Source organism: Rhinopithecus bieti, unplaced genomic scaffold (assembly GCF_001698545.2).
Source record: "Rhinopithecus bieti isolate Rb0 unplaced genomic scaffold, ASM169854v2 scaffold_16773, whole genome shotgun sequence".
Classification (NCBI taxonomy): Eukaryota; Metazoa; Chordata; class Mammalia; order Primates; family Cercopithecidae; genus Rhinopithecus; species Rhinopithecus bieti.
Genome location: NW_016808848.1, coordinates 1005796 through 1023227, shown reverse-complemented (window position 1 = coordinate 1023227; position 17432 = coordinate 1005796). Strand labels below are relative to the sequence as shown.

The 17432-nt window shown below is 47.8% G+C and overlaps 1 protein-coding gene across 3 annotated transcripts in view; it reads right to left on the bottom strand.

The window, feature by feature from the left end:
* The window catches only part of TRIM14 (tripartite motif containing 14), a 41879-nt gene that overhangs the window by 11500 nt on the left and 12947 nt on the right, over positions 1 to 17432 (bottom strand). For 2 of the 3 annotated variants that reach the window (XM_017887578.1, XM_017887579.1), the window contains exons 3-6: positions 16384 to 16617; positions 11683 to 11845; positions 8703 to 8795; positions 2413 to 2976 (exon numbers count right to left, since the gene is read on the bottom strand). In XM_017887578.1, the coding sequence (XP_017743067.1) occupies positions 2441 to 2976; positions 8703 to 8795; positions 11683 to 11845; positions 16384 to 16617 (1026 nt within the window). In that variant the 3' untranslated portion in view covers positions 2413 to 2440. Of the gene's footprint in view, positions 1 to 1795; positions 2977 to 8702; positions 8796 to 11682; positions 11846 to 16383; positions 16618 to 17432 lie in introns of those variants that run through there. The other variant, XM_017887577.1, reaches the window with a different exon arrangement.

Here is a 17432-nt window from a genome sequence, read left to right as displayed (position 1 = left end):
CGCGTCTCGGCCTCCCAAAGTGCTGGGATTACAGGCTTGAGCCACCGCGCCCGGCCGAATCCCAAACTTTTAAATCAAGTTTCCCTCTGGGCAATAAGGCCTCATGTTAGACCCTAAGGAAGGCAGTCGAAATGTAGACTCAAGTGTCATAGAATAACCAGGCGCTAGGAAAGCATCATGGGCAGTAGCTCCATGAGAGGGGCCAGAGCACTAGGCACTGGCCAGAGACCAGCTGCATTCAACCTGAGCAGTAGGGCCTGGTGGCCATGAGCACAGACCTGGAACTCACAGCCTGGGCCCAGACCCCAGCTCCACCACCAGCTGTGCGACCTTGGGCAAGTGACTCTGGGTCTCCATTTTGCCATGTGTAGAATTGGGATAACTTTCTACCCCCTAGGGATGATGAAAGGATCAGGTAAGTTTAGTTGTAAAGCATTAGAACAGTGCATTATAAGCTAGTAAGAGCTGTTATTACTTGGCCCCTGCAGCTGTGGGTCTGGGAAGAGGTCTTGGTCATCAGGGATGGACAGAGATGTTGGGGTCAAGTGTATTCATCTTCACTCTTTCAGGAATGCCCTCTGCCTATCACAATTCAGTTTGGGCCATCTCCTAGTAGAATTAATTTCCCCTTTTTCTCACAATTCCTGCAGCATAGTGCTTTAAAACTCTGTCCAGCCAGAGTTTTACAGTCTTTGGTTAGAAGTTAAGGCGTTTGCAAGGTTCTGTCTGCCTGGTGTTCTGCTACATTGTCTTATATCAAAAGTGCCATTTTAAACTCAAAAACTATTGAAAATGGTCAGTTTTATATCGTTCAAACTAATGCACTGAGAGTCTGTTTAAACTACGAGGATTCGGCGGCCTTGGCCTCCCACCAAGCACCTACGAAGATGCTTTAACAGAACATAACTTCAGAACTGTCTAGGGAATTGACAAAACAGGACGCGGAACCTTCGGAACAGAGACGTAGGCCCTGGGAAGAGGCCTCCCCCTACCTGCTAGAGGAGCTGGCCTCCCTGTGAGATCCTACCGTTCTCTATTTTTGTCACTTCATTCCAGACAGCTGGGCGCTCTGGGTTTCCTTGGCAACGTCTGGATCTAAGGGTGCTCTTCCCTTTTTGTCCCAGGACAGTTGGGAAACACCACCCCCTTTGTTTGCTTAGCAACTGTCACCTGCTTATTCCTTCCCAGCATCCCCTGAGAAATGAATAAGCAGGTTGAAAGCTGGGCCTAAGGGCTGGGCCAGGGGACAGGTCAGATGCTTGCTTGGGGGCGGGCGGATGGGGCACACATCTGGCCCCCCCATATCACCACGGGGTAACTTTACACAACTGATTTCCTTCAGGCCCTCAGAGACTCCCCAAATGTACAATGAGATCTGGCTGGGTGACCTGTGACTCAGTGATGGGAACTTGCTGGTTATTAATTCACTGCTTGGGAGGGAAGGGGCTTTCTGAACTTTTCAGGGTGGAGAGAGTATAGGACAAAGCTGCCCTTCCAAAGCCTCCAATTTAGTTGGAAAGATAGGGTCCCAGATTTGTGGCTCTGATAGTGAGATTCTTGTTCCTTGGTTAGACTTCCTGGCGCAGGTAAGCCTCGGGAAGACTGACACAGGTGAAAAAATTTTCTGCATGTATGTGCTGGCAGCAAAGAGGTGTGGAGGTGGAGCTATGCGACATATTTCTGACTGGAGAGTCTCTAAGAAGAGTGGTAGGAGCTAGGTGAGGATAAGTAATTTGGGGCAGACTAGATAAGCCTTGAATGCTAAGGTGAGGCACTTGTATTTTTTGTTTGTTTGTTTTTTCATGGTAACTCCTGGAAGCCTCTTCATAGCTGAGAGGTTAAGTGAAGTTTTAGGAAAATCACTCTAGTTTTAGGGTGGAAGATGAGGACTGGGAGAGGGTTCAGACCAGGAATTGCTAAGAAGCTCTTGCAGCTGTTCTGGAGGGAGCTGTGATGTGGACAAGCTGAAATCGGTGGGGAGGAAGCGGTAGATTCAAGGGACCTCAAGAGACAGAAGAGTCAGGGCTGGATGACTCTCATTCATTCACAAACATTTACTGTGTGCCTACTATGTGCCAGGTTCCTGTGTTGTACGAGGGAGAAGGTTCCCAGGCTGCGGATGATGTATTCAGCATGCTGAGGGCTTACCTGTGGCGCTATCACTTTGAAGGAACTGGATTAAAGTAGTGTAAGTGATGGTGGGGTGGGGGTGCGGAGGTCTGATGAGAAGGCAGCAGCAGACTTGTTTAAGGCCTGTTTGAAACTAGCCTAGGAGAGGAAACCTTCAAAGCACTGTAGGCGTGATTGGTCGGGGAGAGGTGGGGCAGGGAGTGGGCCCTAAGAAGCAGGGAGTAAGGGGAGCAACCACGCTGATCTAGGTAGATTAGGCGAGACTGGGCAGCTGCGGCGTACCTGGAGGCTGTGACGCCGGTCCTGGCCCCTAGGGCAGCCGGGGGATGCTGATGGCCCCCTCCCAGAGCCGCAGAGCCGGGAAGAGCGGCTCCTGGAAGGCGGCGCGGAAGGTGTGCAGGTGGCTCATGCCGCCCGTCACGTCGTAGAAGGCGAGGACGCCGGCCTCGTAGTCCAGGAAGACGCCGAGCCGGTCGAGGTCGTCGCGGGGCCGCAGGCGGCTGCGCTGACCGTCGTGGAAGGCCCAGTACTCGAGGTCGTAGCGCTTGAGGCACCAGGACTGGCGGTTGCAGCCCAGGCGGGCGGCGGCCGACGCCCCGCGGCGCCGAAGGGAGGCGTAGGCCGCGCCCACCCACCAGCCGGCGCCCGCCTCCTGCACGTCTACCTCCCAGTAGTGGCGGCCGGCGGCGAAGCAGTCGCGAGCCAGCACCTGCCAGAGCGCGTCGAACCGCAGCGCGGGCACGGGCCCCAGGCTGCCCAGCAGGCCGCACCGCACCGTCAGGCGGTCTGCAGACAGGCGCAGGCGCGCGTGCATCGTGTCCGGATCCAGCGTGGGCGTGCGCGCGTCTGCAGGGGGCGAGATAAAGGACGCACCTGGTGGGCGGGGCCAGAACGGCGCCCCGCCCCCAGGATCCCACCAAAGCACAAAATGCGAAGCGCGGAAATGGCCCAAGGAGGGAGTGAAAGACCCCTTTAAACCGCGACTGCCCCTGGGGCGCGGGCTTGGGGAAAGGGGAAGCAGAAATCACTCCACTGCACATCCCTTATACTGTCTGTATTTTGTGCCGTGAAATTTGTTGCCAATTAATACAAATTTAATTTAAAATAATCCTATCACTGTTAACATTAGGGTGTGTGTACTTCCTATCTTTCCCCTCCCCTTGCTGCTTTATAGGTTTTCTTTCTTTTCTTTTTTCTTTGAAACGGAGTCTCGCCCTGTAGCCCAGGCTGGAGTGCAGTGGAGCGATTTCGGCTCACTACAAGCCCCGCCTCCCAGGTTTAGGCCATTCTCCTGCCTCAGCCTCCCGAGTGGCTGGGACTACAGGCGCCCGCCACCACGCCCAGCTAATTTTTATAGCTTTTCTTAATATTGGTGTCACACCATACATGCGTTAGGTAATCTGCTTTTTAAAATTGATTGAGCTACTTGTGAGGCATTTTGACACATCAAATAACAGCCTTTCACAAGAGCATTTTAGTGGAGATTCTAAGATTTTGATGTTTGGAGACATAACTTAGTCCTATATTTTTTGGAATATTTAGTCTGTTTAAAAACCTTTTGAAACTACTAATATAATTACATTTTTGTGTATCTGATTGCTTCTGTAGAATATATTCCTAAAACAGGAATTGCTGGGTCAATGAGTATGATTGTTTTTAAGGCCTTTGATACCTATTGCAAAACTATCCTCCCCAAAGTTTGTGGTGATTTAAACTCCCATTAACATTTCTCTTTGCATTACACCATGTATGTACATATGAAGTTTTTTTTTTTGGTCTGGATCACAGGGTATGTGTATGTTCAGCTTTCATAAACAATGCTAAACAGTTTTCCATGGACATTTGGATTGTTTCGGTGTTGCCTATTGTGACTAATGTTGCTGTAACTGTAAATGTGTAACAGAAAGAGACTGAGTTTTCTAAGAAAAGAGCATTTTCTTTCTTTCTTTCTTTTTTTTTTTGAGACAGTCTTGCTCTGTCGCCCAGGCTGGAGTGCAGTGGCGTGATCTCGGCTCACTGCCAGCTCCGCCTCCTGGGTTCACGCCGTTCTCCTACCTCAGCCTCCTACATAGCTGGGACTACAGGCGCCCGCCACCATGCCCGGCTAATTTTTTGTATTTTTAGTAGAGACGGGGTTTCACCGTGTTAGCCAGGATGGTCTCACATCTCCTGACCTCGTGATAGCCCCATCTCGGCCTCCCAAATTGCTGGGATTACAGACGTGAGCCACCGTGCCCAGCCGAAATAGAGCATTTTTCTAAGAGAAAGAAAATGAGTTGTTTTTAAGATTTCCACCCCTTTTCTCCTGTCTCCCACTTCCTACTTAGCTTGCTTGCTTGCTTTCTTTCCTTTCTTTCTTTCTTTTCTTTCTTTCTCTCTCTCTCTCTCTTTTTTTTTTTTTTTTTTGACAGAGTTTCACTCTTGTTGCCCAGGCTGGAGTGCAGTGGTGGTATCTCGACTCACTGTAACCTCCGCCTCCCGGGTTCAAGCGATTCTCCTGCCTCAGGCTCCCTAGTAGCTGGGATTATAGGCACCTGCCACCATGCCTGGCTGATTTTTGTATTTTTAGTAGAGACGGGGTTTCATCATGTTGGCCATGTTGGTCTCCGTCTCCTAACCTCAGGTGATCCGCCTGCCCCAGCCTCCCAAAGTGCTGGGATTACAGGCGTTGAGCCACTGTGCCCTGCCTCTACTTAGCTCTTTAGAAATGTAATTATAACCATTACCTTCCCTTCACCAGATACTCCCTACAGGGCAAACTTATCTACCTACTTAGAGGGTCCAGAACCAGAACTTTCTCCCACCAAGAGATTGCCTTAAGAGACAACAGTCAATTTACAACCTAAAGTATGCCTGCAACAGAACTCTTCCACCTGGACAGGATCTCAGGACAACAGCCTCATTACAATCTAGTTCTGCCCTCAATGGCATCAGCTCAACCACCTGGTAGAAAAGGCACCAAAATGAGTCATGTAGACCCCCATCTGCTTGCTCCTTCCCTGCATGCCATTCATACAAAGTCCCCATTTAAAACTCTCTGCTTTCCGCCCTAAAAGCGAGGCAGTACCGTTAAGGGCAGGAGGAGCCTGTACTTCTTCCCCTAAGCTAAGCTTTGGAATAAAACCACTTTCTTTATACCAGACCTCGCTCTTGTTAATTGAACTCTGCAAAGTGTTGAGCAACTGAACCTGTGTTTCGGTCACATAACATTCTTGTGCAGGTCTTTTGATTCACATATGTATGCATTTCTGTTGGATATATTGATACCCAAGATGGGAGAAAATGCTGCTCATTATAACCATTTCTATTCGACAATGTTCTAAATGTAGTAGACAGTAACTCAAGGCACAAAAAAGAAGTGAAAGGCAAGAATAAAGATTGGGGAAATGAAAGATTATTATTCATAGGTGACGTGCTTATTTACAGAAAATCCCAAATAATCTGTAGATAGCTTAGAAGTACTACGTGAACTTATAACAGCCACTCAGTATACAAAATGGATAAATCATGTTGAGTGAAAGAAGCAAAACACAGAAGGGTATAGTCTGAATGATCTACTGAAAGTTCAAAAACAGGTAAAACTAACCTATAGTCCTAGAAGTCTGGAGAGTGGCTCCCCTTTGGGGATAGTAAACAGGAAGGCACATGAGGAAGACTTCTGGGGAATGGAAATTTCCATTTCTTGATCTGAAGGTGGTTATGTTTCCTTTTTAAAAAATCATTGAGCTGCACATTTTTGATTTGTGCCCTTTTCTTTATTCTTTTTCTTTCTTTCTTTCTTTTTTTAAGATGGAGTCTTGCTCTGTTGCCAGGCTGGAGTACAGTAGTGCGATCTTGGTTACTGCAACCTCCGCCTCCCGGGTTCAAGCGATTCTCCTGCCTCAGTCTCCTGAGTAGCTAGGACTACAGGTGCATGCCACCATGCCCAGCTAATTTTTGTATTTTTAGTAGAGACGGGGTTTCACCATGTTGGCCAGGATGGTCTTGATCTCAGAAGATCCACCTGCTTCAGCCTCCCAAAGTGCTGGGATTACAGGCGTGAGCCACCGTGCCTGGCGATTTGTACACTTTTCTTTACGCATGTTATATTTCAACTAAAGTTTACTTGAAAAATTCGTGTCTAGTATAAAAAGAAAATAAAATTTCAGGACTTTCCTAATTTATTATGCCAAGGGGAAAAGTTAAGCCCCGGAAACTAAGTCACATAATGTGGCTGTTTTTCTTCTCTGGTGCGTGACCATTACTTCCTGACTTTTGTGTGGAGATGTTATACATTAACCAGACTCCCTATTCTTCATTCAGACCTACACTAAATGGCATTGGAGATAGAGACTCTTTAGATTGTTACCTGTTTTCAATAGGATGTTAACCCGTTAGGGTGTAATCAATAGTAGAGAATCAAATCTTAAGTCAGTATGTTATTTATTTATTTATTTTTGAGACGGAGTCTCACTCTGTCACCCAGGCTGGAGTGCAGTGGTGTGATCTCAGCTCACTGCAACCTCCACCTCCAGTTTCAAGCGATTCTCCTGCCTCAGCCTCCTGAGTAGGTGTGATTATAGGCGCCTGCCACCAAGCCCAGCTAATTTTTGTATTTTTAGTAGAAACAGGGTTTCGCCATGTTGTGCAGGGTGGTCTCGAACTGCTGACATCAAGTGACCCACCTGCCTTGGGCTCCCAAAGTGCTGGGATTACAGGCGTGAGCCACCGTGCCTGGCCTTTAAATCTGTATGTTAGCCTTTGTATGGAAAATGTAAATCTACTCAGTGCCTCCGTTGTGATATTCAGTCCCCCTCCCAACACCAGGAGCACTGATCAGCATTCTTTGGTTTCCCTCTGTCTTCTGATGGTTACTTTGCACTTGAATAAACTTTGCTAACTGGATACTGAACCTTCTTTAGATTGAGTTTTCTTTAGGTTGACACCCAGTAATTCCACTTTGAGAAATTACTCCTAAAAAAAAATCTAAAAATGAGGTATGGTGTGTTCATTCTCTCATTCATTAATTCAACAAATGTGTACAAGAATGGACGTTTATTACAGCATTGTTTTAGAAATGAAAATGTGAACATCCAACATTATGAGATTGGCTAAATATGACACATCCATTCAATGCAATGGTCATGCAACCTCTAAAAATAATGATAAAAATAAAAAATTAGCTGGGCATGGTGGCACATGCTTATAGTCCCAGCTATGAGGAAGGCTGAGGTGGGAAAATCACTTGAGCCCAAGAGGTCGAGGCTGCAGCGAGCCATAACTGCACCACTGCACTCCAGAGTAAGACTCTGTCACACACACACACACACAGTGATAATATTAGCTGGGCACAGTGGCTCATGTCTGTAATCCCAAAATTTGAGAGGTTGAGGTGGGAGGATCACTTGAGCCCAGGAGTTCAAGACTAGCACGGGCAACAGGGGAGACCTCCGTCTCTACAAAAAATTTAAGTTAGCCAGGCTTGGTGGCAAACATCTGTGTTCCCAGCTATGTGGGAGGCTGAGGTGGAAGGATCACTAGAGTTCCGGAGGTCGAGGCTGCAGGGAGCCATAGTTGTGCCACCGCACTCCAGCCTGGGTGACAGAGTGAGACCCTGCCTCAAAAAACAAAGTTATGTATTTATTGATATAGAAAATTGTCACATCAGTGTAGGGTGGGAAATTTTAAAAATTGTTCAAGCTATACTGTTAATTAAAAAATTACAAAGAATATCTATAATACTATCCCATTAAAAAAATCTGCACACATATCTGAAAGAATATATGTTAAAATATTAACAGCGTTCTTCGGGAGGGGCCATTGTTTTTACATATTTGTGATTGCTGATTTTCTACAATAAGCATGCATTACCTGTATAATTTTTTTTTTCAATTGAGACAGGGTCTCACTCTGCCACCCAGGCTGGAATGCAGTAGCGTGCTCACCGCAACCTCCGCCTCCAGGGCTCAAGTGATCCTCCCACCTCAGCCTCCTGAGTAGCTGGGACTACAGGAGCACATCGCCATGCCCAACTAATTTTTGTATTTTTTGTAGAGACAGAGTTTCCTCATGTTGCCCAGGCTGGTCTCAAACTTCTGGGCTTAAGCTGTCTGCCTGCCTTGACCTCCCAAAGTGCTGGGATTACAGGTGTGAGCCACCAGGCCTGGCCCTACCTGTACAATTTTTTAAGAGAATAAAAATGTTCATAATATATTAGTAAATGAAAACAGATGACAAAACAGAATGTATAGTATGACACCATGTTTGTAAAATAAAAAGATATATTAAATATATCATTATATGCATATTATATGTGCTAAAGGAAGCTAAAAGGACAAATAATAACAGCAGTTCTTCACAGAAGAGAGATTATGAGTAATTTTTTCTTTTCTTTTGTTTTCTCATTTTCTACAATGAACATGTATTATTTTACTTGTCTTTAATAATAAACATTTTTTAAAAAAAACAAATTCTTAAAAAAAACAAATTCTAATGAGAAAAAAAGAGGGACCTCCATTTCCATGATCCTTCTCCACCCAGCATCCCACCATCTCCACCATCTCCACCCTATCCCCACTCCCCGAGGGTCTTACATTTTAGGAAGAGTGATCGCTCTGGTGAGGGGCTGGTTTTCAACAAGGTACCTGGCTTGGTGCTAGAAGGGTCCAAGAGCCGGCAGTTCATGCCTGTAAGGAATTGTTGAGAAATGAGCGCCTGGAGCTCTTGCAAGCAGACAAATAAGACATGCTAAAAATACCACACAACTGGAGAGTCGCATAATCTCACCCAAGAGCCACACAGATTTAAGGGATTTATGTAAATTCACAGGGATAGGAAAACCCCAGGATGAGGAGGCTGGTGTGGGAGAGCCCTAAACAGGAGGAGGAGCTGAGGAGCAAACAACTACTGGATCCAGCACTCAAGGATGGGCGGTGACTCAGGGATTCTAGTGTTCTGGGGAGTTCTGCAAATTCCAGGGTAAAGATGGAAAACAAGAAGTAGAGCTCAGTCCTCAGGAAGGTCTGAGTGCTCAGAAAGAAGGAAGGAGGGGAGGCTATCCCAACAAGCAGGCACAGCAGGGGCACCCAGGGCCCTTGGCACTTGCTGTGCCCTCTGCTTGGACAGCACCCCCTCCACCCTTCCCCCCTTGTCCAGGTTGCCTCCTTCCCAGCTGTTGGGGCTGGAGCTCACTCAGCACCTCCCCAGAAGTGCCTTCCGCCCCCATCACTCCCAGCGCTCATCACAGGGGCCTGCAGAGAGCTGGGAAGCCCACCTGCAGGCTGTTTAAATCAAGTTTTGCCTAAAGCTCCTCCTTACATCTTTTAAGTTTGGCCTGAAGATTTTTCTGTACATCGTGAACAATAACAAGTGGAGGTGTAAACAGACCGTAGCCTGCACTTGTGCCAATCACCAAGTTTTGGCCAATCAGATGTAGCCAACTGTTCAAATTACATTCAAATTAGGCGAACACCGAGCTGTAAACAATCCAGCTCTTTCTGTACCTCACTTCTGTTTTCTGTACGTCGCTTTCCTTTTTCTGTCCCTAAATCTTCTACCACATGGCTGTGCTGGAGTCTCTGAGTGCACTGTGGCTCAGAAGGCAGCCGGATTCATGAATCGTTCATTGCTCATTTAAACTCCTTTAAATTTAATTTGGCTGAAGTTGTTCTTTCATCAAGGCAAAAGCCTCTCCCCTCTCCCCAGAACTCTAGAATCATAGGTCCTACTGCCTAGGCGATACCACCACATGGGAAGTCCAACTTCTCAAATCTCACAGGTTCAAATACTTCATTCCCTCCAGTCCTAAATGCTCTTTCTCACTTCAGAAAATGACAGTTTCCTTCTGCGAGTTGCCCACGTCAAATTCCTTGGATTCTGATCTCTTTCCTCTCTCCCCTGTGACCCCACGTCCACTCCTGTTGTCCCCATTGTCTCCATTGCTGCTCCTTCGATATGGCCAGCTCACTCTCGTCACGCCTCAGGACCTCCACCCTTGCTTTTCCCTCTGTCTAGAATGCCTCCCCTACATGTAACAGCAGCAGCAATCACAATCGCCAAGACGTACATGGTGCTTATTACGCCTGAGTGCTCTATGTGTAAGAGCTCATTTAATCCTCACAGCTGCCCAGGAGAGGCGACTGCATTATGGTCTCCACTTTACAGATGCAGAAACAGAGGCATGGAAAACGAAGGGGCCGTGTCTAAGATGGCAGGGTTCATTAGGGTTCCACGTGGTAGACCTGGAATAGGAACCCAGGAGGCCGAGCTCCAGAGGCCGTGCCTGTGACCACTGTGCTCTCTAGCCCTTCAGAGCCACAGAACCTGCAGAATGAACGCTTCATTTGGGCCACTTTGAGTGTCCCCTTCTCAGAGGCCTTCCCAACTGCTTATATAAAACAGCTCCTCCTCCTTGTCACTTTCCTGTCTTCCATCCTGCCCTGGTTTTTTATTATTATTATTATTTTCGAGACGGAGTCTTGCTCTGTCACCCAGGTTGATTTGCAGTGGCATGATCTCAACTCTCTGCAACCTCTGCCTCCTGGGTTCAAGCAATTCTCATGCCTCAGCTTCCGGAGTAGCTGGGATTACAGGTGCATGCCACCACGCCTGGCTAATTTTTGTATTTGTAGTAGAGATGGGATTTCACCATGTTGGCCAGGCTGGTCTCGAACTCCTGATCTCATGATCCACCCACCTCGGCCTCCCAAAGTGCTGGGATTACAGGCGTGAGCCACCACACCCGGTCTTTATTATTCTTTATAGCAGTTCCTGTCACCTGACATGTTTATGTACTGTCTGTCTGCCCCTACAAAGACCATGAGCACCAAAAGATGAGAAGGAGCTTTGTTTTGTGCCCTGCTATGCCTGGCACATAAGAGGGACTTGATAAATGTTCTGAATGAATCATGACAGCAGAGGTGAATGAATGAATGAATGAATGAACGAACGAACGCATAAATGAATCAAAGAACAGATATTTTTGAGCACATGGTTTGTGCCAGGCCCTGCAGGGACCTCAGAGTTGGACCTAAAGCTGGTTCCTGCCCTTCACATGCTTACAAGGGGCAAGGAGGGGTCCATGTGTCCACTTCATGAGCACCCTCCAGCAGGACATGGGCAGGCCCTGGAGCAGGAAGGGAGGGGGAGATGGCCAAAGGAGGGAGTGAGTCAGGGCTGGGCTGGCAGGAAAGGGTTTCCCAGGTGGGTGCAGCTGTGCCAGTCTGCCTTGAAGGGGTGCCAGGCCTTGGCCCCAGCCAGAGGAAGAGGAGGAGGAAGAGTTGGTCATTCCAGCTGGGAGCCCAGAGCAAGGCTGAGATGTGGCAGGCTCCCAGGAGCGATCTGGGGGCAGAAGGAGCGCAGTGTGACTGGAGAAGGGCAGGTCTCGGTCTCAGGAAGGGTTGGAGGCGAAGTGGTGAGGGTGGGTTGGGCACCAGGCCCAGGAGCCCCTGACCGCCCAGCCAAGGGCCTCAGGGTGGGAGAGACAGGATGTAGGCAGATGATCTTTGCGTTTGCCTCTGGGCTAAAGGGCACTAGGGGAGTTAAGGACACAAAGTTGGTCACTTGGCGACTTACTTTCCTTAAGGCGAATGTCCAATGGCGTCTGTAATGTACTCTGCATGGCTTCCACGAGGCCCTTAAAGAAGCTCTTGATGGGCTCAAAGGTGAGGGGCACGGGGTGGCACAGTTCCCCAAGGCTCATCTGCCGCTGCATCTCCTGCTCGCTGGCTGTGTATGCCTGTGTGGGCACACGGGGGTGAGGGTGGCTCTGGGAGATGCAGGCAGCATCCCAGCCTCCTGTGCTGCACCCAGGAACAAACCCACACCAGCATGCCCAGGCTCCACCTTGGCCTGGCACCTATGGTCAGCCCAGGCCATGCCCCCAGGAGCAGAGCCCTGGAGCGACCACACAGCATCCCTGAGGTGGGAGCCATGCGGAGGTGTGGTTTTTCAGGGCTGGCACTGGGGATTCCTCCCTCTCCCTCCCTCCCTCCTTTCCTTCCTTCCTTCCGTGTTCATTGAGGCCTACTCTGTGCCAGCTATGTGGGCAGAGGGCGGGGTCAGGCTGACACGGGGCCCTTCCCAGAGAGGCTTCAGCCTCACACACACTGCACCACAGGTCTGCCTCGGGTACAAAAAGAGTGAGAGGTCAGTCTCCCTGGGGAAGGAGCCCCTGGAGCTTATTCAAAGGTGGAGCAGGAAACCATGTTCTAAGAATGACACCAAAGACCGGCAAGGTTCAGCTGCAGTGCTGACTGAAGGGGTGTGGCCACTGCAAGGGACATGTGTCCTGTTTTGGGTCTGGACAGCCCCTCTTCAATACCTTCCTGTGGTGTGTGGCTTCACTAAGGAGAAATTAGAAACCTCCCCCTCCCAGCTGCCTTTGCACCTTTCCTGCAGGAGTGTGACCAGACGCCTCCAAGCCAAAGCGTGGATTTGGAAATGAGGGTGAAGGTAGTGATGGTGGCATGAGGCGCTCAGGGACAGCAGTGGTGGGGGCTCTGGTCAGTGGTGTGAGTGGTGATGTCTTGCCCAGCAGAGTTGCCATGGGGCCTATAGTGGCAACAACCCCTGGACTTCGTTCCTGCTGCCCATCTTCCATCCCGACTCTCTGACCCTCCTGGAGATCCTATGAGCTACCTCATACTCTTCCATAAACTCATTTCTTGCTTAAAACAGTTCCAGTGGATTCTCATGTTTACAGGTAAGAACCATGGCTGCACTTTCTGAAGGGCTGTCCTGGCCAGGAGTTGGAAGGAAGCTGACTGCCTCAGGTGATCAGGCTTGGCTCGCAGTGGCAGTGCTGCCCATCCGAGAAGGGGTGGACAGACGGGAGCCTCAGGAGGGAGGGAGGGTGGCCTAGCACTCAGCTGTTGGGCAGGGGCAGGCCCCACCTGGCAGCATGCTGTACATTGGGAGGAGGCTGTGAGATGGCCTCCAAGCCCCATTCAGCCTAGGAGGCCAGGAGTCTAGGGTCCAACCTCATTTTGGTGGGGAACCAGGCCTAACGTCACACCTAGAGAGCTGGAATGGAGCTGGCCAAGGGAGACTGAGCACTAGCAGGAAGTCCAGGGTGGGCAGGGAGCAGCTCCGAGGAGGTGAGAGGGGACTTAGAGGGCAGATGAGTAGGGTAGGATGAGGGGTCAATAGAGGACACATGGCACCACCTGGTAACCCCAAACTCCAGCGGCTAGCACCAGGCCTGACACACAGGTTCTCAAAACATATGTATGATGGAATAAATACATGCATGAAACCGAGCACAGCTACATTTTGCCTTTGCAGACTCAGAGAACAGAAACCCCAGCCCTTCATCTCTCAGGCCAGAAACCCAGGCATCATCTCAGGATTCCCCCTACTCATTCTCCAATTCCAATCTCCATTCCTGTGGCATCTCTTGACCTGCCTGTTTCTCCCCACCCCCACTGCCCCTGTCTTGGTCCATCATCTCTCTCCTGGACATTGTGGCCTCCTCCCAAGTTTCCCTCCAGTCTCCCATCCTGGCCTCCCCTGTGCATCTTCCACTCTGTCTCTAAAGTGACTTTTCTAAAGCACTAATCTGACCATGTGAACGCTTTCATCCCTCAGTTCAAAACACTCCCCTGGGTTGGGCGTGGGTGGCTCACGCCTGTAAACCCAGCACTTTGGGAGGCCAAGGTGGGTGGATCACTTGAGGTCAAGAGTTTGAGACCAGCCTGGCCAACATGGTGAAACCCCATCTCTATTAAAAATACAAAAATTAGCTGGGCATGGTGGCACGTGCCTATAGTCCCAGCTCTTCAAGGGGCAGAGGCAGGAGAATCCCTTGAACCTGGGAGGCAAATGTTGCAGTGAGCTGAGATTGAGCCACTGTATTCTAGCCTGGGCAACAGAGTAAGACCCTGTCTCAAAAACAAACAAACAAACAAACATTCCTGTCTCCTATCTCATTACAGGACAAAGTCTGAACTCTATGGCACATAAGGCCTTCATGAACTAACTATGGCCTATGGATCCAGCTGTGTCTCTCAATCCACCTACCCCTCCTCAAGCCAGGATGCACCCCAACTGGTTCCCCAGCCTGTGAAGCTCTCACATGTACAATGTTCCTGTCTGTCCTCTCTGCATCCTCTCTATATACAGTGTGCTCCTACTCATTGTCTAGCACCCAGCCCTACCATCACCTCTTCCTAGAAGTCTTCCCAGACTGCATCCTTCTCCCAGCTAGAGTGTCAGACATTTCTTGGACATAATTTTGCTAACTTCATATTTACAAAATTGTTTAAGCTGTATTGTAAATAACTGTTTCTGAGCAAGTCTCCCCACGCAACTGTGAGCTCCTAATGTCCTGGCTCAGTACGTATGAATCAACACATAGAAGGTGGGAATGGTGAATGATTAAAATCAGTAGCTTTGGCACAAGAGAATTCGGAAAAAAAACAGATGACAAAGCCCTGAAACCGTTTTCTGATGTGAGAATAGCATGCTTCCCCATGGAAGGATTCCTTTGTATTCCAAAGCCTTAAAAACGACCATTATTTAAAAAGAGACAATTAAATGTATCACTTTGTGCATCTTGCCCCTCTTAAAGCACAATACCCATTATGCCTAGGAAAGCACTGCATCCAGAATTTGGCTGAAACAGCTGACAATGAGACACAGGCTGAACCGACTGACGCCACATAAAGACACAAGAGCGGAAATCCCCAGCCGGGGACTGGTTTGGCTGGTTTTGTTGACTAGCTTATTTGTCTGTCTGATTTTCCAGCCAGAGCCCATACTAATCTGTGGTTAGAGTTGGTGCCACTTTTAGTCGTACCCTGCCTTGTCCCACAGCCTTTAAAGTGTCTTGCAAAGGTCCTCTAATAAGGCAAGATTTTTCTTTATAGCGAGAAAAAATGAAGCAGAGAGAAAACTGGACACAAAGTGTTTGCTATGAAGCCTTAGTCTGGTTAGTCAAGGCAGATTTGGCTCTGAACTTCCCAAGGCAAAGAAGGGAACAGGAGGAGCTCCATTAGTGGAAAAGCAATTCTAGTGCAGAAGTGACTGCACAGGGATATTGACAGCAGACAAGAGTTTCTTCCACGGTTCCCTAAAGACAGGAACACCATTCTCAACAACATGCTTTCCCTAAATGTAGCGATGAGTATAGCAGGGGCTAGTTCTTTTCTTTTTTTTTTTTTTGACAGAGTCTCACTCTCACCTGGGCTGGAGTGCAGCGGCACGATCTCGGCTCACTGCAACCTTTGCCTCCCTGATTCAAGTGATTCTCCCGCCTCAGCCTCACAGGTGTGCACCACCACACCCGGCTAATTTTTGTATTTTTAGTAGAGAGGGGGTTTTGCCATGTTGGTCAGGCTGCTCTCAAACTTCTGGCCTCAAGTGATCTGCCACAGGGGCTATTTCTTAGACTCTTCCTCCACAAAGCCCTGTGGCCAAAGAGTACCACTGAGCCAGCTGTGATTCAGTTTTTGAAATGTGCTCAGTAACTGCAAGGACACCTGCTTTTTCAGGAGGGGTGTCTCAATTTAAGACTACACAGGCAGGCCGGTCACAGTGGCTCATGCCTGTAATCCCAGCACTTTGAGAGGCCGAGGTGGGCAGATCACCTGAGGTCAGGAGTTCAAGACCAGCCTGACCAACACGGTGAAACCCCGTCTCTACTAAAAATACAAAATTAGCCAGGCATGGTGGCACATGCCTGTAATCCCAGCTACTCGGGAGGCTAGCCAGGAAAATAGCTTGAACCCAGGAGGTGGAGGTTGTGGTGAGCCAAGATCGCACCATTGCACTCTGGCCTGGGGAACAAGAAAGAAACTCCATCTCAAAAAAAAATAAAAAAGACTATATAGGCAGAGGGCCAGTCAAGGTGCCTTGTGGGTTTAGAGTCAGACAGACCTAGACAGACAGCCAGACCTGATATCAGCTCTACCACCTACCAGCTATGTGAGACCGGGTGAGTCACTTCAATGAGCCTCAATTTTTTGTTTATAAAATGAGTGGGCCCACTTTGCAGAGTTCTGGTGAATATTAGTGCTGAGCTACACAGTGCTCAGAACACAGGGGCCTTTGAAATTGCTGGCTGTTCATATTATTTAATTAGCCCAAGATGTGTATTCTCTTCCTAACAATGTATATTCTCTTGACCACTTGTGTGGGGACAAGACAGTCTACATGGTGACAAGACAATATTCCGTGTACTTGCTTAGTGTGTCAATACTGTGCTCAATGCCACAATACCTGAGACGAAGTGTGGGTGGTAGGTGGCCGCTGTAAGAGCAGTGACCCCAGCATTACCTGAAGCCTCTGGACAGGATCAGGCTCCTGGCTGATACTCCAGACCCTGTTGGAGAGATCGTTCATGATGTCAAGTTGCTCTCTGGAAGAGTCAGCTTGTTCCCCGTACACCTGGAGGGCAAGCTGCGTGTTTTTATCAATGAATTTCTTGGCCAGAGCTTCCTCTTCGTCAAGTAGTAATCTGAGTTCAGTGAATTTCCCCTTCAGCCAGGTTTTACTTGATTCTGCATTAGCCTGAAAACAGAAAAACCAGTTGCAGATGACATGTCTGCCAACCAGGAAATCCAGAATAATCAACATGAAAAAAATTATAACGTCTGAAACGTGAATTCAGCAAAGTAGCCAGATACAAGATCAACTTATAAAAACCAAAGCTTCCTAAGCACCAACCCTCACCAATAGTAAAGTGCACGGAGAGATAAAGATCCTTTCGAAAATGGGAGAAAAAACAGCAAAATCTGTGGAAATAAACCTAATACAAAACCATATTTGTGACTGGGAGGGTTCGTTACTATAAAGTTATTATTTGTCTCTAAATTAGTCTATAAATTTGATGAAATTCCAATCAAAATCTTAACATGCTGATTAAAAATTATTAAATCATTAGGAGACACAATAAGCATAAGAAAAGCCAACATTGCTTTAAAAAAATCAATAAAGAGAAACCTGATAACAGGTTATCTGCCTTATCTTATAACAAATGATAAATCTACAGGATCTAAAACCATGTGGCTCAAGCATAGATAAGAGGTCAAAAGCACAAAATAAAGAGCTTTTAAAAGAACTCAGATTATATATGGAAATGTGTGTATGTATGTGTGGTGTAACAGTGGCATTTTAGAATAAATTTTGTATTTTTTGTACTAAAATATAAAATAAAACAATTAAAATAATATGAGATTTTCCACAATAAAAGGTTAAGGAAAATAAACAAAAGAGAAGGTCCAGTTAAACTAAAACACTGTACATAAAGCCCAAAGAATAAATCAATTAGATGAAATACAAAACAATTTTATTTATTTATTTATTTATTTATTTATTTATTTTTA